Here is a 23378-nt window from a genome sequence, read left to right as displayed (position 1 = left end):
GTTAAGCCCTTTTGTAGTAATGTGTCATTTAATGTATTTTGAAATATCTGCAGCCTTTTAAAAACAAGATGTGCTTTTAAATGTAACCCTACCCAAAATTGACTTTTACATTTTTGGGGCCCTTCAACAATTATACTAAAATACTGGGGGAGTGTTCAATTGTTTGAAAAGTCAGTTGGGTGTCTGTTTTCTTCTATCTAATAGGTAAAAAACAGACACCCAACCGACTTTCAAACAATTGAATATCCCTCACTGAATTGTACTTACCGTACTAAGGGAAAAGGTATAAGTGATGCATTGCTGGACCCTTTTAGATACTGGGCCCCATGAAACTGGCTTGGGAAATGCCAAACTCCAACTAAAAGCATTTTGTATAACCTATTGAACTGACTTAAGTTTTGGGTGAAGCCAAGTTATATTTTTGTGATGCATTTGTAACTTTGTGGAATTTTGTGTAACTTAAAAAGAAACAATTACAAAGTGGAAGCTATTTTGTATTTAATTAGAATACGCCTATCCATTGCCTAAGAATCCTTGACTTCACTGAGACACTTCATTGCTGCTATTCATAAAACTGACTTCATGTGAATTTATAAGCTGCATCCACAAAATATCCTGTGTCAGAGGTACCTAATCATGGTCCTCCTGGCACCCCTGAACGGTTGTGGCTTTAACGGTATCCGTGGCTCAGCACAGATGGTTACATCAAATTGACTGAGGTACTGATTAAATCACCTGTGGCCAAGCATAGATATACTTAAAACATGACCCGTTAGGGTGCCTTGAGGACCGCGATTGATGAATGTGGAAGACATTGGAGTATAACTCATTGTCATATTCATGGAACCAGCTTGAGATGATATGTGGTCTGGTTTTAAAACATGCACATTTTTACTGTTGGTTATTTTGAAAATAGAGTTATGGTAGACTTACCATTGTTAACTCTCGTTCTGCGAGGTACATTGGGTTCCACAGGGAAACATTGGCTTAGAGTGGATTGTGATCCAGAGGCACCAACAGGCTAAAGCTTTAGGATGTCCTAGGATGCATTGGGGCCTCCTCTATAACCCCGCCTCCACTGTGAGCTCAATTTTGTTAACCAGTCCAATGCAGGAGCAGGTAAGAGAGAAGGTAGATGTTAGTCACATAGAACCACATTCTTATGACAGGAGAAGGGACCAGTGGCTAATGCCACACAAACCCATAGAAGCTAGGTGCGTCAGGGTGGGCGACCTATGGAACCCAACGGACCTCGGAGAAAGAGAGTTAACAATGGTAAGTCTACAATAACTCTCCTTTTCTGCAGCAGGTTACATTGGTTTCCACAGTGAAACATTGGGGATGTCCTAAAGCAGTTCCTCAATGGAGGGGGACACGCCTTAGCTGGTATGAGAACCCGGCGTCCAAAGGAAGCATCCTGGGAGGCGGAAGTATCAAAGGCATAGAACCTAATAAACGTGTTCACTGAGAACCACGTATCCACCTTGCACAATTGTTCTGCGGACACGACACGGCATGCCGCCCAAGATGGTCTAACAGACTGAGTAGAATGGGCATTAATAGCAGCAGGAGTTGGGAGACCAGCCTGCGCATAAGCTTGTGCAATCATCATTCTAATCTATCTGGCAAAGGTTTGCTTATTCGCAGGCCAGCCACATTTGTGAAATCCAATCAAAACAAAAAGGGAATCTGACCTCATGAAAGAGGCAGTCCTCTCAACATATAACAGAGAGCCCTAACCACATCCAAAGACCGCTCTTTGGAGGACAAATCAGAGAAGATAAAGGCCGGAACCACAATCTCTTGGTTAAGGTGAAAAGATTACACCAGCTTAGGTAAATAACCTGGGTGAGTTCTAGTAACTGCCCGGTCACGATGAAATATTAGAAAGGGTGGCCGTCAGGACAGTGCGCCTAAGTCCGACAACCTTCTTGCAGAGGCAATAGCCAGTAAAAACAAGACCTTGGCCGTGAGCCACTTAAGGTGCACCGTTTCAAGAGATTCAAATGGAAACTCTTGCCGGGCATTCAAGACAACAGACAGATCCCATGGAGCCAAGGAGAGACACAGGGAGGCTGAATTCGTAAGACACCCTGAGTGAATGTATGAACATCAGGTATAGATGCAATTTTTCTCTGAAACCATACCGACAAGGCAGATATGTGAACCTTGAGGGATGTCAGACGAAGGCCTAAGTCCAGGCCTCTTTGCAGAAAAGCCAGAATTCTGGAAATTCTGAATATGTATGCATCATAATTCTTATCAGCACACCAGGTGAAGTAAGAATTCCAGACCTTGTAATAAATGCAAGCAGATACCAGTTTGCTGGCATTTAACATAGTTTGGATGACCACTTCAGAGAATCCTTAGGCTTTCAGGAGTGATGCCTCAAGAGCCATGCCATCAAAGCCAGCCTGGCCAGGTCTAGATAAAAACAAGGGCCCTGTACGAGGTGGTCTGGGCACTGAGGAAGTAGAATAAGATGCTCTGTCGAAAGACCCTGCAGGTTTGAGAACCAATGCCGTCTGGGCCACGCTGGACCAACTAGAAGTAGAAATCCTCCTGCGTGTTTGAACTTCCGCAGGACCCTGGGCAATAGTGACACTGGAAGTTACACGTAGGGCAGCTGAAAGTTCCATGGAGTGGCTAATGCGTCCACGAACTCTGCTTGAGGGTCCTTGATCCGAAGACCGGAACCTTGTAATTGTGTTGAGACGCCATCAGGTCTACATCTGGTAGGCCTCCCTTGTCCACTAGGAGTTGAAAGACTTCTGGATGAAGACTCCACTCCGGCGTGCACGTCCTGCTGACTGAGGAAGTCCGCTTCCCAGTTTAGGACACCCAGAATGAACACTGACGATATTTCTGAGGATTTTTGACACTTCCATCATAACCATGTGGCTTCGAGTGCTGCCTTGATGGTTTATGTATGCCACTGTAGTGGCATTGTCTGATCCTACTTGAACCGGCCTGTTCTGTATCAGAGGCAGGGCGAGAGTCAATGCATTGAACACTGCCTGTTGCTCCAGAATGAAAAGAGTGTTGCACCAACACTGCACCCCATCCACTCAGACTGGTGTCCATTGTCAGCAGGACCCAGTCGGGGATCCAGAAGGGGCAGCCCTTGCTCAATTGCTGGTACTGTAGCTACCAGGCCAGTGACAGACGAACCTCCGGAGTCAAAATGATCATGTGAGATCTGATCCGATGAGGTAGGCCGTTCCACTTGTAAAGAATTAACCTCTGCAAAGGGTGAGAATGAAATTGAGCGTACTCTACCATGTCGAATGCCGACACCATCAGGCCAAGTACTTGCATCGCCGAGTGTATCGACACTCCGTGGCGACAAAGGAAGCATCTTATCCTGTCTTGAAGTCTCAGGACTTTTTATGGAGACAGAAACGGTTGTTGACTGTGTCCAGGAGTGCCCCCAGGTGCACCATACTCTGAGCTGGGACCAGAGAGGATTTCTTCCAGTTTATGAGCCATCAATGGGCTTTGTAGGAAGCTTACAGTCAGTTGTAGATGACTGAGGAGGACATTGTGGGAGTTTGCCAGAATCAGCAAGTCATCCAGATACGGCAGGATCCTGGCTCCCTGGCGATGAAGATGGGCCACCATTATGGCCATGACCTTGGTGAAGATCCGAGGAGCTGTAGCCAGTCCAAATGACAGAGCCTGGAACTGATATTGGAGGTTGCCAATAGCAAACCGCAGATACTGCTGATGCGACATGGCAATAGGTATATGCAGGTACTCATCCTGTATATCAAGGGATACCATATAGTCTCCGGTTTCCATAGCCAGTATAATTGAGCGCAGTGTTTCCTTACGGTACTTAGACACTCTCAAAAATTTGTTCAATGATTTGAGGTATAGGCCGGAAAGACCCGTTGGATTTCGGAACTAGAAACAGGGTCGAATAGTAACCCCTGCCTCTCTGGGCCAGAGGAACCGGCACTACCACTCCTGTACTCAGGAGAGAAATCACAACCTTTTGCAAAGCTTGCACCTTTAATGGATCCAAAAGGATAACCGTGGTGCGAAACTGGTGAGGGGTATGTCTCTTGAAGGAGACTGCGTACCCGTGAGAGATAACTTCTCGCACTGATGCGTCTGAAGTGGTCATTAACCAGACCTGGGTGTACTGCAGATGTCGGCCTACCGCCCTGGGGTCACCCAGGGGGAGGCCCGCCCCTGTCATACCGGCAGACTTGTCTTGTTTAGAAGCAGGCTGACGGGCCGCCCAGTACTGCTTTGCCTTGGGCTTAGTAGTTTTGGGAGCACAATATTGTCTCGGGTATGCCTGACCTTTTTGCTTTCCCCTGAGGCTGAAAGATCGAAAAGTGGTACCTTTAGCCTTCTGTGCAGAAGGATTAGTATTTGGGAGAAAGGCAGTCTTAGCAGCCGCCAATTCAGACACCATTTTGTTTAGGTCTTCCAAAACAAAATATCCTCCTTAAAGGGGAGTCTTGGTCCACCTTCCATGACTTCAACCACAGAATACGGTGAGTCAGGGCAGACTGTCGATGCCTAGGCTGCCAACACACCCACCTCAAAGGACGCCTTCTGAATGTAATAGGCGGCGGTGGTAATGTGAGGTATTGTCTGGCATTGTCAGATATATCCTCGGGCAGCTCTTCCTCTAATGTCTGAACCCATGCTTCAATTTCTTTTGCAGATCAAGAGGCCGCAATAGTGGGTCTATGTACAGCACCTGTAAGGGAGTAAATAGATTTCAGGCATCCCTCCACACGCTTATCTGTCCGTTCCTTCATTGAAGTGACAGTGGTGACAGGCAGAGTTTAAACTTATCAGTTTTCTTAGCCACAGTAGTGGAATCTTCGTCATCAGTGATTTGTAGGATATGCTTAATAACAACCACAAGGGCAAGGACATCAATTTGCAATGTAGAATCCTTGTCAGAAACACCTGATTCAGTCTCTGACATGACCGTACACTCCTCCTCCTCTTCAGATGAAACATCTGAGAGAATCATGGATTGTGAGGAGGAAGCAGCCCACTTAGATGACCCAGAGATGCTAGAGAGACCTGGAGTAGATTTTTGTCTGACTAAGGAATGATTTAATTGCTGCAAGTGGTTAGACAAACTTTCCGCCCAAGGCGGATTAATCATAGCGACAATTTGTGGATGTAATGGCACAGGTGGTCCCATAGGGGGCATAAGGCATTCCACCAGAATACCCAGTAGGTTTATGAACGCAGCCCAGGGTGGCTCCTGATTGGTTACAGGAGCTGCAGACTGACTGGGAGGTGTATGATACATAGTACACAGCTTCCCTCTCTGGTAAATCTTTGGCGCATACTCTGCATGATGCAGGAGTGTCCACAGACTTAATACAACAACAATAAGGCTGCGCTTAGAGAGATGAATTGTCTAATAATAAAATGAATTTATTAAATATAAAATATAAAATATGTCTTTCGGACAGTAAAATTGAGAATACACTGTAAAAATAGCCTCTAATCTCCTGTTATACAACATACATGCTTGTTCCCAATGTTCCTTAGGACCTTTTAATTTTAGAACCAATTTAATCCTGGGGCTATAGCATAGTCCCTGGGCTGGAATAATCAGAGTCCCAACGCTGGAGGATTAGCAGTTCCAATGGTATGGCATAAATCAAATGGAAAGTCCTCACCAGTGGTGCGTTTGGTTTGCAGAAATCCAGTCCTTAATTGTGGATTTGGTTCAAGACGAGCTGGTTTTTGGGGTCCAAGGTGGTTCAAGCTTGTGGTGATGTATGGTGATAAGGTGACAAGGAGGCTCACACCTGACGCGTTTCACAGCTCCTGCTGTTTTCTCAAAGGTGTCCACAGACTTACTGCCCTTCTTGTTAGATATTGTACACAAATGCAACAACAGAGCAAATTAGTACGATAAAGCCAGACAAAGTACAATACCTGCGAATAAATCCATTAGTATGTGACTGTAGACACAGTACACAACACCAGCGAATAAATCCGGTATTATGTGACTGAGTACACCGTAGAATACATGCAATAGGTAAATACTATGACGCACAATATATATAACTTGACGCACCTAGTCCCTTAAGGTACAGAAAATAGTGATAGCTATATCTGGTAAACACTGAAAGTGAAACCACACAGCAGATACAGGCACACACAGTCACATGCAATGCGGATATTTATTATGCCAATAAAACTGCACTGGACTAGTATGTGTACAGATGTGTGTGTGTGTACATATATATATATATATATACACACATACATATATATATATATATATATATATATATACCTCCTCTTCTCTACCTCTATCAGTTGGAGTACCGCAAGGCTCAGTCTTAGGTCCTCTGCTTTTCTCAATCTATACCTCCTCTCTTGGTAAACTAACCAGCTCCTTCGGATTTCAGTATCATTTGTACGCTGATGATACTCAAATCTACCTATCCTCCCCAGATTTATCACAATCTGTATTGGCTCGTGTCACTGGATGCCTGTCTGCCATTTCATCTTGGATGTCATCTCGCCATCTCATACTCAACATTTCCAAAACAGAATTAATTATTTTCCCACCAGCTAAGGGTAGTTACCAACCTGATATTGCCATAACTGTTGACAATGCAACTATCCACCCTACCCCACAAGCTCGCTGCCTAGGTGTCATCCTTGACTCTGAACTGTCGTTTGTTCCACACATTCAATCTGTCTCTAAATCATGTTACATGCACCTTAAAAACATATCCAAAATACGCCCTTATCTTACATAAGACACTGCAAAAACTCTGATCCATGCACTCATCATCTCCCGCATTGATTATTGTAATAGTCTCCTTACTGGTCTTCCCAAACATAGGCTATCACCACTTCAATCCATTTTAAATGCAGCTGCAAGGCTAATCTTCCTCGCCAGACGTTGTTCGTCTGCTGATCCGCTCTGTCAGTCCCTCCATTGGTTACCGGTATTCTACCGTGTCAAATATAAAATACTTTTACTTACATACAAGGCTATTAACCAAACTGCACCATCATACATCTCCTCACTCATCTCAAAATATCTCCCTACCAGACCCCTCCGCTCTGCACAAGATCTGCGTCTCTCATCCAGATGTATTACCTGTTCCCACTCAAAATTACAGGACTTTACCCGGGTTTCACTCACACTGTGGAATGCCCTCCCACGCACAATAAGACTCTCCACTAGTCTCCAAACCTTTAAACGTTCCCCGAAAACTCATCTCTTCAGACAAGCCTATCAAATTCCTGACCCACACACATAACCTTCAATGCTTCCCTATCCAGTTACATCCCCTCTGCACAGTCCCCATAACCTCACATTTTGTCTTCCAACATTGCTGGGTGATCATATCATACAACCCACTAAGAAGCTAGCAATCTGGGGAAACATTATGTAACAGGTTGCATCTATCCTTGTGTATCAATGCCTATTTCCCTATAGATTGTAAGCTTGCGAGCAGGGCCTTCCTACCGCTATGTCTGTCTTTGCCCTGTTTTGTTCTATAACTGTTGTTCTGATTGTAAAGCGCAACGGAATATGCTGCGCTATATAAGAAACTGCTAATAAATAAATATATATATACACACACACACGCGTGTATGTGTGTGTATATATATATATACATACATACATACATACATACATACATACATACATACACACAGCATTGTCCTAGACCGTAGGTGTATATCTGAATATTCATACATTATATCCTGTAATAGGTACACTTTTTTTTAACTAACGCTGTCTGTATAAAGACATGTAGAATACTCAAGTGTTTGTAAAGACATAGCGCTGTAAACAGGCGGTTTTACATGGGAGACCTTACCCTGCAGTCCCAGAAACTAGCCGCAACTATACTTGAAAAATAAAAAGGAAAAAAGAAAGACTCTGCGCTGGGGCACTCTTATATGAAAAAATGATAGACAATAAAACTTAACCTTTATTAAGGATCATATAAAATATGGTGTGACCATCAAGATATGGTATTCTAAATAAAATTACAAATACCAAAATTATGTAGGACTAATAAACAGTAAATACTGCCAAGGTGAAAAATTATTATATATAATCGCAGGAGTAGTTTAACATATGTCCACTAACAGCGAGTGGATAGCTAAAGTCTCCTATGATGAAATCCCGTAAATTAATCTAAGCACCAATAGATTAAAAGATTTGTTGCCTAATGTGGTATTGATCCACCTTCTGTGTAGATGTCTGACAGTGGTGTCACCATAGGCTTTTTAATGCAGCAGGTTAGACAGGAGTGTATAATCTGCTGGGTTGATAAAGATTAGTGATTAAAAACAGATAGTAGATTAAACCGTAAAGAGGTGGTATTTAGGCCACAACGAGTTTGTGGGAAGATATTGACATTTACCTATAGAGCCTATGAGGATAGATCTATTTGCTCTATTGAGAGAAAAAAAAGAAGCAAGATTAAGGGAATGTTCCTTCTGCTTTCCAGTCAAGTTTACTGCACCTGGTGTTCCTTGCCAGTCTCCCAAACAAGTACTGACCAGGCCTTCCAGAGCTTTGCTTCCAAGATCAGACGAGATTAGGCGTCTCCTGTGGAGTATGGCCGTAAACAGCTGGATGAGAGAGTACTTATTCCTGATAAACAGAAATGTGCTTCTGCTGTCCAGAAATGAGGCTCCGCAGAGATTCGTCACCACCCCCGTGGTGACCAGAACTGGATGAGAGAGCACATTAGCACAGATGTGCAGGAGTGTTAGAAACGAAAATTATAGCAATAAATGCCTATATGGCATAAATTAGGTATATAAGAAAGAGAACAGGGGAGGGTGATTGCTTATGAATCTATGCACAGTGGCCAAATACAGCTGTTTGGAATCAATCAAATAACAGTTATTTATCAAAAAGATATATAATCAGTTATGTAGACTGGACCTGAAAATATATAACATACAAAAACAGTTCCATGTGGTGGAAAAAATATATTGCTATTAAAGCTAAATCAGGTATGTCAGTTTGTCCTAAAAGCAGATCAACTGTTCAGTCACACGATAGGCATAATTTGAAACATGAGCATTGAAAGGCAATCTCTCTGAGAAAAGAGACATATGTGTCAAACCCATCTATTAGAGATTGAAGTGAGTGGTGCACAAAAAATTAAGGTAAGCAGTTAATTCTAATGTAGATTTGCCCAAGTGGACACCTTCTTTCTCTTTCCGCAACTATACTTGTAAGATGGCGACCAGCGTCTGTCAGTGAGTGAGGGAGAGTGTGAGGCAGCTCCAGGGCGTAGATGTCGCCATGGGTTGGGGAGAGGCTACAGGTCAAGCGCCAGCTCCCCTATGCTGGATTTCCACCCCAGGTACTATTGCTAGGCTTCTTAAATAGGCCGTTAGTACACTCGACCTGTGCTCTATTGCCATGGTGGTCTAGTGGGATCCCTGCTCGGTGACCCGTCTCCTTAGTTCACGGACAAAACGCGATTTAATGGCCGCGTGCCTAAAGCTGGAGCGTCTCCACTGCAAGTACCCATGAACAGGCTGCGGGAGTATGCAAAGTCGCTTGGGAGGTGATGGAGCTGTAGCGCTAAAGTCTCACCATGACACACAGCACTGACAGCCCAGTTTTGAAGAAATTTTCTGTCAGAACAAGCTTTTTCAGGGCTGCCCAGTACAGCCCACCTGTTAAGTGACCTGCTGCTGCAGACCCCAACTGAAACTGAGCTCACAGTGCCTGTAGGCGGGGTTATAGTGGAGGCCGCAATGCATCCTGGGACAGCCTAAATCTTTAGCCTGTTGGTGCCTCTGGATCAAGATTCACTCTACCCCAATGTTTCCCTGCAGAAACCAATGTAACCTGCTGCAGAAAGTTCATTCTTCACCTAAACACTGATATGAAAATGTTAATTTAAGGATAAAACTCTATCATCATAACTCCTTGGACTGCCCCCTTTCTATTGACTATATTAACTGAACCTTTGTGAAGTTTACACCAATCATACATAACATTAAAACCACTGACGTGAGTGAATAACAATGATTATCTCGTTACAATGGCATCTGTTAAGGGGAGCGATATATTAGGCAGAAAGTGAAAAGTCAGTTCCTGAATATGATGTGTTAGAAGTAAGAAAAATGGGCAATTGCAAGGATATGAGTGACAAGGGGCAAATAGTGATGGCTACAAAACTGGATCAGAGCTTCTCCAAAACAGCAGGTCTGAGTGGTAAACACGGTCACAGGGTTGTGGGCATCTAAGGCTCATTAATGCGCATGGGGAGCAAAGATTAGCCGGTCTCGTCCAATCCCACAGAAGAGCTACTGTAGCGCAAATTGAGAAGGTTAATGCTGCTTATTATAGAAAGGTGTCAAACAAAAGTACATTGCAGCTGCATACCCGCAGACTGTAGAGAGTGCCCATGCAGACCCCAACCTGCTGCTCAAAGCTTCTTCATGAACTGGTGAGCGTCAGAACTGGGCCATGGAGCAATAGAAGAAGGTGGACTGATCTGATGAATCAAGTTTTCTTTTACATTATGTAAACGACCAGATGCGTGTGTGTTGTTTACCTGGGAAAGAAAAGGCACCAAGATTCACTATGGAAACAAGGAAAGTCGGCTGAGGAAGTGTGACACTCTAGCCAATATTATGCTGGGAATCTTGGGTCCTGGCATTCATGTAGATATTACTTTAACAAGTACCAATCACCGAAACATTTTTTTTAAACCAAGTACACCCCCTTCATGGCAACGGTATTCCCTGATGGCGGTGGCCTCGTTCAGCTACATATTGCATCCTGTCACTTTGCAAAACTTGTTCAGGGATTGTTTGTGAAACATGACAGAGAGTCTCCAACTTCCCTAGATCGCAATCTGATCGAGCAGATTGGGATATCTTGAAAACAAGTGCAAGCCATGGAGGCCCACCTCGCAATTTACAGGACTTAACAAATTAGCTGCTAACATCTTGGTGCCAGATACCACAGGACACCTTCATATGTCTTGTGGAGTCCATGCCTTCAGGGGGTCAGAGCTGTTTTGGTGGCACAAGGAGGACCGGCACACTATTAGGTTGGTGGTTTTAATGTTATAGATGATGGGTGGGCATATATATATATATATATATATACCAATGCATACAAGGTCCCTGGCAAAAAGGGGGAACTGTAAGTCCTACCAGCAAACAAATGGTATGATATTATAGGTATTACTGAAACTTGGTGGGATGAATCTCATGATTGGACAGTTAAGCTGGAGGGTTATACGCTGTTCAGAAGAGACAGATTAAATACATGGGGTGGAGGGGTATGTCTTTATGCAAAGCCATTTTTTAAAACCTGATATACTGGAAGACATTTGCGTGGTGACTGTAAATACTGGGGGGGAAAAGGGAACAAAAAAGCTACTAATAGGGATATGCTTCAAGCCGCCTGATATTAATGTGTCTGATGAGGAAATGAAACTGAAGCAAATCGAAAAAGTGGCAGGATTAAGAGACATATTAGTGATGGGAGAGTTTAGCTATCCAGAGATTAATTGGACAAATGGTTCATGTGATACTGCTAGGGGTAGGTTTTTAAACACACTAAATGGGGTAAAAGGTTTTTAAACACACTAAATGATCACTACTTTGACTAATCAAGGAACCAACTAGGTACAATGCAATCTTAGACCTGGTATTATCATTTCCCCATTGTTTGTTATCAAATATTATAGTAGGGGAGCCCATGGGAAATATCGCTGTTTCCCATGGGCTCCCCTACTATAATATTCATTCCAGTACTATAAGGATTGCAACAAAATATGCAAAAATAAAATCAGAGTGTCTAAAATAGAAACTGAAAAGTTAATGGCAAAGGAAAGTAAATCAAACCTCAACAGCAAAAGATTAAAGAAGGAGAGTATAGTTAAAAGGCAAGTTGGGCATCCTACTCAAAGACGATAATGACATAGCTGAAACATTAAATTAGTTTTTCTCATCTGTATTCACAAGAGAGGACCAGATGGAGGGATTAACACATAATCTCAGCAATGATAATGTCCCACTGCTAAATGCTCATTTAAGTGAGGAAATAGTCTGTGACCGATTAAAAAAATTAAGATAGACCAGTAAGTCTTACATCTATAGTGGGGAAAGTACTGGAAAGTATTTTAAGAGATAGAATACAGGATTTCTTTGAAGCCAATAAGGTTATAAATAGGAACCAACATGGATTTGTGAAGGATAGATCATGTCAAACTAACTTAATAGGATTTTAGGAAACAGTTAGTGTGAACCTACTGTAGATAAGGGTAATGAGGCGGTTGTAATCTTTGAACGTTGCTAAAGCTTTCGATACAGTACCTCACATGAAACTTATCTATAAATTAAGAGGACTTGGGCTAGGATGCACAATATGCACTTGGGTTAGAAATTGGTTGGATCATAGGGAGCAGCAAGTGGATTTTTTTCAAAAATGGACTGAAGTACTAAGTGGTGTGCCACAAGGGTCTGTACTTGGACCACTATTGTTCAACATTTTCATAAATGATCTAGAAGTAGGTCTAGAGGGCATGGTGTCAATTTTTGCAGACGATACAAATCTGTGTAAGGTTATAAATTTGGAGGGGGGCGCTGAGTCCTTTCAGAACGACTTATTTAAACTTGAAGCATGGGCAGCAAAATGGAGAATCAGGTTCAATATAGACAAATGTAAGGTAATGCACTTTGGTAGCAAGAACAATAATACCACCTACATACTAAATGGGGGAAAACTAGTGGATTCTGTGCTGGAAAAAGATTTAGGTGTTCACATAGATAACAAACATAGCAGTAGTACCCAAAGTAGGAATGCAGCAAACAAGGTATTAACTTACATAAAGTGGGGAATTGATGCAAGGGATGAGTGTTATACTCCCATTATATAAATTACTAATGAGTCCACATCTCGAATACTGTTCACAATTATGGGCACCATACTACAAAAAGGATAATCTGGAACTAGAAAAAGTTCAGAGATGGGCGACCAAATTGATTAAGGGGATGGAGATGCTCGAATACGAGGAAAGGCTTGCTAGGCTAGGCATGTATACACTGGAAAAAAGGAGATTAAGAGGGGACATGATTAACATTTACAAATATATAAAGGGAACAATACACAGAGCTAACGGGGGATTTGTTTTTGGTAAGAGATCACTAACAGGTTGAACTTGATGGACAAATTGTCTTTTTTCAACCTCAGAAATTGTAATTCTGTTACTATATTCAATTTATACATGACATAGCTATAACAATAATTCAGGACTATAAAGAAAAATACAATGACAATGTTAAATTAATGTTGATTTATAACATTAACATGTGTTTTTCCCCTGTGCATTTAGGGAGGAATTAAATAGTTTTGTTGAAAATGGAACGTTAACACATTTAAAAGTGTGCTTTTCAAGAGAGGCACTCAGCAGCACAAATGAACACTTTCCAAAATATGTACAGGAATATCTTAAAATTTGCTCTCAAGATATTGCTAAAATATTGATCAAAGAAAATGGACACATTTATGTTTGTGGGTAAGTATAGCGCATATTGTACAAGGCACCAGCTAAATCGGAAAATTAGATTTGTGTTCTAATGTCATGCATCCCTTCATGCAGTACCACCAATGTGTGTTTATTTTTACAGTATGGTTTCAAACTTTCATTCAGTTTCTTATGCCGTTCTTTTGAGAAGCGCTACCCAGCATTGGTTCGCCTTTGGAAGTTTTTGTGATGTCTACATGTTCTTTATATGCAAAATAAAAAGGGAGTTCTGACAGTTTGTAGGTTTTCCGTAATAAATTTAATAGACATGTGTAAAGTAAAAGGCAAAAATAAAATTATAAAAAAACAATACAAAACAATGAAAATAATATTTGCCTTTCCTGGATATAAAGTAAATTCCTAAAAGACTTCCCTTTGCTGTACACTGTGTTTCCTACTACCTTTTTAATGCATAATCAAAACAAAAACTTCGTGGAATATGTAATCCAACAATAACATAAAATAGAAAGCGATTCTCTTTCATTTCAGCTTTTTACTCATCTTTCCTGCTGTTCTTACAATGTGAGGGGAGTGCTCATTCCCAGTCGTTGTGAACTGTTCACTTGATTAGATGGAGAGTGGAGTGTGTTTACTATTAAACTGTGTAACGTCTGAGAAATCACTGTGCCAAAGTCAATTTTGACTATATTTTATCTTATCAAAACAGACGTCACCCAAATTAAATATTTCATTATGAGTTAAGTACCACCATCTATTTTTAATTGTCTTCTCCACTGACCTGTGTAACATTTACAATATTTATTAACCACTTCTTATTTAGCGCAGCAAAATATGTTACAATAGGAAACAACAATAATAAAACAAAATTGGATAACAACAAACAGTCAGAGGTAGGAAGTGCCTGCTTGCAAACGTACACTCTATAGGGAAATAGGCATTGATACGCAAGGATAGGTGCTATCTATTGCATAATTGTCCTCCAGGTTGCAAAGACTATTGGTGGCTGCATGATATGGCCACACAGCAATGGTAAACTGAGGTCAGGAGGAAAGGAAAGTTAAAAGAAAAAAGAAAACGTGAAGATATGTGTGGACTTATAAAGTGGGGGTGTAATTGGATAGGAAAGCTTATGAAGGTTATGCGAGCGGTTCTAGAATTTGATAAGCTTGGCTGAAGAGGTGAGTTTTCAGGGAACGCTTGAAGTTTTGGAGACTATAGGAGAGTCTTAATTTGCATGGTAGGGCATTCCAGAGTGGTTGCAGCCTATATAAAGTCCTGCAATCATGAATGGGAGACATAGATCTTGTGAAGAGCACAGTATTTGGGTTGGGAGGTATTTTGAGATAAGCAAAGAGATGTACGTTGGTGTAGTTTGTTTTAATGGCTTTGTGTGTGAGTAAAAGTATTTAATATGGTAGAATACAAGTAAACCAGCGGAAGGACTGACAGAGTGGATCTGTAGATGACTAACATCTAGTTAGGAAGATTTTAGGTTGGTAACTACTATTGGCCGGTGGTAATATAATTAACTCTGTTTTGGAAATATGAAGTTTGAGGTGAGGAGATGACATCCATGATGAAACTGCAGAAAGGCTTTCAGTGACACAGACCAATACAGATGGTGGCATATCTAGGGAGGCTAGGCATACAGATGATACTGTATACCTGCATGTAGATGATACTGATATTCATAAGAGCTGATTAGTTTGCCAAGAGATGTGGTATAGATTGAGAAAAGCAGAGGACCTAAGACTGAGTCTTGCGGTACTCCAATTGAAAGAGGTACAAAGAGGAGGTGGATTCAGAGAAGCAGACACTGAGAGCGATAAGATAGTAGGATATGAACCAAGAAAGGGTTGTATCCTGAAGACCTAGGGATTGTAGAGGTCAACTGTGTCAAAAGTAGCAGAGAGATCTAGAAGAATAAGAAGTGAGTAATGGCCTTTAGACTTGGCAATAACCAGATCATTCACTACTTTAGTCAGTGTCTCTGTGGAGTGTTGGGAGCTGAGAGATGGAATGGTAGTTTGAGAGAGAGTCAGAATTTAGTTTTTTTCAGAATGGGAGTAATCACTACATGCTTGAATACTGAAGGAAAGATACCAGTAGAGAGAGAAATTAAAGATTTTAGTTAGATAAGCACCGTAGACAGCTTTACTTATTTGTGAGGGTTTTGGATCAAGAGGAGAGGTAGCAGAGTAGGAAGATGAGAAGAATGTTGATACTTCATCTTCATGTTTGGGATGAAAGGAAGAGAAGGTGCAAGAGTTTTCCAGTAGCGAATTGACCAGGTCACTTGCTGAGGAAGAGTATACCATTTAATCTCAAATTTCTTATCAATCTTGTCCTTAGAGTAGGAAACGAGATCTTGTGTGCTGATAGTGACTTTTTGACTAGTTTGGAAATATGTTTGGCAGTGTCCAGGGCATTACGATAGGAGTGGTGGATAGTCTTATATAGGAGGAAGTTGTTTGGAGTATGAGATTTACATCATTGACGTTCAACTTTAGTGAGAGTTGTTGTAGGTGTCTTGTTAATTTAGAGTGCCACGGTTGACGTCTAGGCCTATGTGGAGTGTAATAGGTTGCTAAAGCCACTTCATCAGGGCTATTTCCAGAGTCTGGTTCAGGTGTGATGCAGCCATCTCAAGAGAAGTGAATGCAGGAAGAGGTGAGAGCAGTTATTACAGAAAGGTGAAAAGTTCTTGAAAATGAATTGTGTAAATATTTCTGCGGGTTTCAGGAGGATTGGAGAACTTCAGTGACAGTGAATTTGAAGTAATGGTGAAGAGCATGCAGGTGAAAAGGTTGTGATCTGAGAGAGGGAAAGGTGTGTTAGTGAATTCAGAAACTGAGCATAATCTGGTGAACAGTAAATCAAGTCAGTGGCATTCTTAATGAGTAGAGGAGTCACTCCATTGGGAGAGACCGAGAGAGGAGGTTAGAGAGTGTAGTTTGGAGTCATGAGCAGCAGATTTCCGGCTACCAATAGCAACACTGAAGTCACCCATGGTGATGTTTGAGATGTCAGATGATAGATAGAAAGGGAGGGAGCCAGGCAGAAAGATCTTCCAGAAATTGTTTGGGTTGCCCAGGTAGGTGATGGATACACTGTATGGTCAAAAGTATTTGCCCACAACTGTTAATTATTGTATTCAGGTGTTTTAATCAGACCCGTTGCCACAGGTGTATAAAAACAAGCATCTAGCCATGCAGTCTCCATTTGCAAACATTTGTGATAAAAACTGGATATTCCACGGTCAACTAGTGATATTATTAGAAAGTGGAAGCATTTAGGAACAGCTACTCAGACACGAAGCAGAAGACTACGTAAAATCACAGAGTGGGCTCAACTACTACTAAGACACATGGTACGTACAGGTTGACATCCCTCTGCTGATTCCATAGCTGATGGGTTCTGAACCTTCCACTGGCATAAATGTAGGCACAAAAACTACAGCAGGAGCTTAATGGAATGGGTTTCCATGGCTGAGCAGCAGCATGCATGCCTCACATCACCAAGCCCATTGCCAAGTGTCGGATGGAGTGGTGTAAAGCACAGCAACACTGGACTGTGGAGCAGTGGAACTATGTTCTGTGGAGTGATAAATCATGCTTCTCTGTTTGGTAGTCAGATGGTTGATTCTGGGATTGGCGGATGCCTGGAGAACGTTACCTGCCTGACTGCATTGTGCCAAGTTTGGTGGAGGAGAGATAATGGTATGGGGCTGTTTTTCAGGGTTTGGGCTAGGCCCCTTATATCTAGTAGAGGGCACTCTTAATGCTTCAGCATGCCAAGACATTTTGGACAATGCTATGCTTCCAACTGTGTGGCAACAATTTGGAGAAGGCCATTTTCTATTCCAACATAACTGTGCCCTAGTGCACAAAGCAAGGACTATAAAGACATGGTTTGATGGGTTTGGTATGAAAGATCTTGACAGGCCCGCACAGAGCACTGACGTCAACCCCATCGAGCACCTTTAAGATTAACTGGAATGGAGATTGCGAGCTAGGCCTCATCGTCCAACATTAGTGCCTTACTTAAAAAGTGCTCTACAGAATGAATGGGCACAAATTCCAACAGAAACACAACAAAATATTTAGGAAATTCTTCCAAGAAGAGTGGAAGTTGTTATACTGTAGCTGCAAAAGGGGGGCCAACTCCATATTAAAGTATATGTATTTGAATACAGTGTCATTACAGTCCCTGTTGGTGTAACGGTCAGGCGTCCGAATACTTTTGTCCATATAGTTGTCATGACTGAGGTTTTGTGAACCCGGTGTTAGTGAAGTCTGTGCGGGCGACTGGAGAGTTATATGAATACTACCACTGACCTGGTTTGGGAGTGTTGTGGACTCGGGGCTTCTTCCGGTGACTGGGAAGAGGAACCGCAGCAGAGATGGCCGAATCTAGGTTCTCCCCATGCAGGATTAGGTCAGCAGACAGGGGGCACATGTGAACGCTGAAGGTCTCCTGAAAGACAGAACTGGAAAGGCGCTGATGAATCAGTGAAGAATACCAGGTACAACTGCGCTAAAGTGCACTGGATGCTTGGAGACACTGAGGTGCTAGGAGGCACGGAAGTGCGTAGAGACACTGGGGTGCGTAGAGACACTGGGGTGCGTAGAGACACTGGGGTGCGTAGAGACACTGGGGTGCGTAGAGACACTGGGGTGCTTGGAGGCACTGGGGTGCTTGGAGGCACTGAGGTGCTTGGAGGCACTGAGGTGCTTGGAGGCACTGAGATGCCGGAAGCACGGAGATGCTGGAGGTACGAGGTGCTGAGGCACGAGGTGCTGGAAGCACGGAGACGCTGAGGCACGGAGGTGCTGAGGCACGGAGATGCTGAGGCACCGGAGGCACGAGGATCCGAGACACGGAGATGCTGGAAGCACGGAGATGCTGGAAGCACGGAGATGCTGGAGGCACGAGGTGCTGAGGCACGGAGGTGCTGAGGCACGGAGGTGCTGAAGCATGGAGGCGCTGAGGTGCTGAGGCACGGAGATGCTGAGGCACGGAGATGCTGCAGGGGGACGGGAACTCTGGAGATCACCACTACAACAGCAGTAAAGATGAACCACGGCAGCTGTGGTTTTCAGTTGAGACTATGGAATATAATACTGTGCCTTTAAGATGAACCACTGCAGCTGTGCCTTTACTTTGAGACTAGTGGAAATAGTGATCATCAGTGGCAACACAAAAGTAAACCAAACAGGGTAACAAGGAACAGAGTTTTCACAGGAACTAGAGTATAAAGGTTACCTTTAGGGAGCTCAGCTTGAAGACTCACACATAGCTGTGAGTGTGACACAAGGAACTGGCCCAGTTTCTAACTCAGCCTCCAAACTTATACTTCCTGGTTCTTGGTGATTGGTGAGCAGGATTAGGTGATGCAGAGAGTCTCAGGCTGGCAGAGGATTGGACAACTCTGGATCAGGTGAACAGTCACTGTCATGTGACTACTCCAGACTAGGCTGTGATGTAGAATGAGGCCTAGCAGGCCGAGAGAACACTGAAGCCTGAACTTCATATTACTGAATTCAGCCTCACACAGGAGATCACCACAGGTGGAGCTAATTAACTATTACCTTTCAGGCAGAGAACTCAGGAAAACTCATAGTGCTGACAAGCTGTTTAACTCAGTGAGTAAAAAGACACAGGATCCGGGACAGATGGCAGGGGTAAGTCACCAAATATGAAACCTACAGTCAGGATTGTGACAGTATCCCCCTCTTCAAGGGTGGACTCCGGACACCCATCTTGAATCTTAGAGGAACTTGAGAAATTCATATGGAAGAATTTAGGACCTTCGTTGATGTCTCTTCTTCTTACGGGAACATTTGGTTTTGACCAGGGAGAGTGGAATCTCCTGTAAAGAAAAAACTTCCTTAGAAAACATGGGACCTCCCCTGAAAGAAGTAGCATCATGAACTGGATCAAATTCAGAGTCTGAGTCCAAGTCTATTGGAAGATACCAGTCTTCTTTGAGAGTAACTACATCCGTTTTGTAAGCTGCATTAACAAGTTCAGAACAACACAAGGAACTTGGAGTGGAATCAATGGAAACATAACCAACACTTAAATCAACAGTCTTTGTACTGTTTTCCAATTCTTGGCATTCCTGAAATTCCTAATGTATTGGTTCATCAAGGCATTATCTTGCTCAGAAAGTGATGGGTCAGAAAACGGAGCATCGGCTGAATGTTCTGAAGACTGAGTGGAGGATGAAATTGGACTCAAGGAAACAGATGCCACTGAAACAACATTAGACTGAGGTACACATTCAGACATTAGATCAATAGCCTTGGTATTTTTCTTGACTTTAGATGATAGAGCAGAATTATCCAGACATCGAGGAGAAGAGGTATTAGAATTCCCCGCGGAAGCTGTGGACTCAGTGCTAGAAGACAAGGAAACAGAATCAGAGACAGACTGAAGTCTAATTTTAGAACTAGATGGTGGAAGTCCTTTACTGGGACCAACTGACAAAAGTTCTTTACTCGGACCAATGCTTGGAATCTGTTTGAGTCCAGATGAGCTTGAACAGACTGAAACTGGAGAAATCTTTGGCTGGACGAGTAGGACTGGATTGGATCCGAGGATACTTGAATTGGCTGGAACCAAAGGAGACTGACCAGGATGGTCCTGGAGTATCACTGGACCGGCTGGAACCGGGACGAACTGACCAGTCGGAGCCTGGAGTATTGCTGGACCGGCTGGAACCGGGACAGACTGACCAGGCGGAGCCTGGAGTATTGCTGGACCGGCTGGAACCGGGACGGACTGACCAGGCTGGGCCTGGAGTATCGTTGGACCGGATGGAACCGGGACGGACTGACCAGGCTGGGCCTGGAGTATTGCTGGACCGGCTGGAACAGGGACGGACTGACCAGGCTGGACCTGGAGTATTGCTGGACCGGCTGGAACCGGGACGGACTGACCAGGCAGAGCCTGGAGTATTGCTGGACCGGCTGGAACCGGGATGGACTGACCAGGCTGGGCCTGGAGTATTGCTGGACCGGCTGGAACAGGGACGGACTGACCAGGCTGGACCTGGAGTATTGCTGGACCGGCTGGAACCGGGACGGACTGACCAGGCAGAGCCTGGAGTATTGCTGGACCGGCTGGAACCGGGATGGACTGACCAGGCTGGGCCTGGAGTATTGCTGGACCGGCTGGAACCGGGACGGACTGACCAGGCGGAGCCTGGAGTATTGCTGGACCGGCTGGAACCGGGACGGACTGACCAGGCTGGGCCTGGAGTATCGCTGGACCGGATGGAACCGGGACGGACTGACCAGGCTGGGCCTGGGGTAATGCTGGACCGGCTGGAACCGACACGGACTGACCAGGCTGGACCTGGAGTATTGCTGGACCGGCTGGAACCGGGACGGACTGACCAGGCAGAGCCTGGAGTATTGCTGGACCGGCTGGAACCGGGACGGACTGACCAGGCTGGACCTGGAGTATTGCTGGACCGGCTGGAACCGGGATGGACTGGCCAGGCAGAGCCTGGAGTATTGCTGGACCGTCTGTAACCGGGAAGGACTGACCAGGCTGGACCTGGACTATTGCTGGACCGGCTGGAATCGGGACGGACTGACCTGGCAGAGCCTGGAGTATTGCTGGACCGGCTGGAACCGGGACGGACTGACCAGGCTGGGCCTGGAGTATTGCTGGACCGGCTGGAACCGGGACGGACTGACCAGGCTGGGCCTGGAGTATTGCTGGACCGGTTGGAACCGGGACGGACTGACCAGGCTGGGCCTGGAGTATTGCTGGACCGGCTGGAACCGGGACGGACTGACCAGGCTGGACCTGGAGTATTGCTGGACCGGCTGGAACCGGGACGGACTGACCAGGCTGGGCCTGGAGTATTGCTGGATTGGTTGGAACCGGGACGGACTGACCAGGCTGGGCCTGGAGTATTGCTGGACCGGCTGGAACCGGGACGGACTGACCAGGCTGGGCCTGGAGTATTGCTGGACCGGCAGGAGCCCCCTCTTCACGGGGCTGGGCTGAGGCAGGAGCCCCCTCTTCACGGGGCTGGGCTGAGGCAAGAGCCCCCACTTCACGGGACTGGGCTGAGTCAAGAGCCCCCACTTCACGGGACTGGGCTAAGGCAAGAGCCCCCACTTCACGGGGCTGGGCTGAGGCAAGAGCCCCCACTTCACGGGGCTGGGCTGAGGCACTCTGTAGACTCTCTGGCTGGGCAGCACTCTGTAGACTCTCTGGCTGGGCAGCGCTCTGTAGTCTCTCTGACTGGGCAGCACTCTGTAGACTCTCTGGAGCTGGACCCTCTGACCCCCTCTCTGGGGCTAAAGACACGGACGCCCCTCCTTGGGCTAAAGACACGGATGCCCCTCCTTGGGCTAAAGACACGGACTCCTCTGTGACTCTAAATGGCTTGAATATTCTTCTCTGGACACCCAACTTGGGATAAGGTCTTTTAATCACCGGACCCCAGTCATAAATTTGAGTCTCTTTCAGAGTAGCCATCTTGATACCCCTGTCAGCAGTAGCAGGATCGGCTACTGTGGATGACTTGTAGACATGAGCACTGTGATACTGAGATTTGTCACCATTCCCTGGCTTACGAAGAATGCAGTCTTTAACAAAATGACTGGAATTTCCACAGTAAAGACAGAGGTGTAGCTCCCTACGCCGCTGACGTTCAGCTTCAGAGAGTTTGGGCCGTGGATAGCTCTGATGAACAACTTTTCCTTGCACAGAGGAAGAGACTCTATTAACTGGATGGGACAAAACAGGATCAACAACGTTGGTAGTATTCCTGAAGAGATCAGGCATCACAGAAAGAATACTAGACAAAAGTTCTTGTAACTGTAATAACATCTGGAAGAAAATCTGCAGTTGGTCAGGAGTCTTAGTGCAGAAGGTCAGAGAATCTCTGGTGAAAGAATTCCACTGCAGACACTGTACTAATTGATGCCGAGTCGACTCCAAACCCTCCAAGTGTCCTGCAATATTGCTTAGGAGGTCCTGCTTCAGACAAACACTTTCGGCCGGGTCCATGGGGCCAGTTCCTACTGTCATGACTGAGGTTTTGTGAACCCGGTGTTAGTGAAGTCTGTGCGGGCGACTGGAGAGTTATATGAATACTACCACTGACCTGGTTTGGGAGTGTTGTGGACTCGGGGCTTCTTCCGGTGACTGGGAAGAGGAACCGCAGCAGAGATGGCCGAATCTAGGTTCTCCCCATGCAGGATTAGGTCAGCAGACAGGGGGCACGTGTGAACGCTGAAGGTCTCCTGAAAGACAGAACTGGAAAGGCGCTGATGAATCAGTGAAGAATACCAGGTACAACTGTGCTAAAGTGCACTGGATGCTTGGAGACACTGAGGTGCTAGGAGGCACGGAAGTGCGTAGAGACACTGGGGTGCGTAGAGACACTGGGGTGCGTAGAGACACTGGGGTGCGTAGAGGCACTGAGGTGCTTGGAGGCACTGAGATGCCGGAAGCACGGAGACGCTGGAGGTACGAGGTGCTGAGGCACGAGGTGCTGGAAGCACGGAGGCGCTGAGGCACGGAAGTACTGGAGGCACGAGGTGCTGAGACACGGAGATGCTGGAAGCACGGAGGTGCTGAGGCACGGAGATGCTGAGGCACGAGGATCCGAGACACGGAGATGCTGGAAGCACGTAGATGCTGGAGGCACGGAGGTGCTGAGGCACGGAGGTGCTGAGGCACGGAGGAGCTGAGGCACGGAGGTGCTGAGGCACGGAGGTGCTGAGGCACGGAGATGCTGCCGGGATACGGGAACTCTGGAGATCACCACTACAACAGCAGTAAAGATGAACCACGGCAGCTGTGGTTTTCAGTTGAGACTATGGAATATAATACTGTGCCTTTAAGATG

At 44.9% G+C, this 23378-nt stretch overlaps 1 protein-coding gene and 1 pseudogene across 2 annotated transcripts in view; one reads left to right on the top strand and one right to left on the bottom strand.

The window, feature by feature from the left end:
* The window catches only part of MTRR (5-methyltetrahydrofolate-homocysteine methyltransferase reductase), a 528380-nt gene that overhangs the window by 485399 nt on the left and 19603 nt on the right, over positions 1–23378 (top strand). For both annotated transcript variants that reach the window (XM_063922764.1, XM_063922765.1), the window contains exon 15: positions 13347–13529. In XM_063922764.1, the coding sequence (XP_063778834.1) occupies positions 13347–13529 (183 nt within the window). The remainder of the gene's footprint in view (positions 1–13346; positions 13530–23378) is intronic.
* On the bottom strand, positions 8481–8599 carry LOC134930469 (5S ribosomal RNA; annotated as a pseudogene).

This window comes from Pseudophryne corroboree, chromosome 5 (genome assembly GCF_028390025.1).
Source record: "Pseudophryne corroboree isolate aPseCor3 chromosome 5, aPseCor3.hap2, whole genome shotgun sequence".
NCBI classification, from domain to species: Eukaryota; Metazoa; Chordata; class Amphibia; order Anura; family Myobatrachidae; genus Pseudophryne; species Pseudophryne corroboree.
Note: the sequence above shows the minus strand (reverse complement) of the source record. Positions and strands in the feature narration are given on the sequence as shown.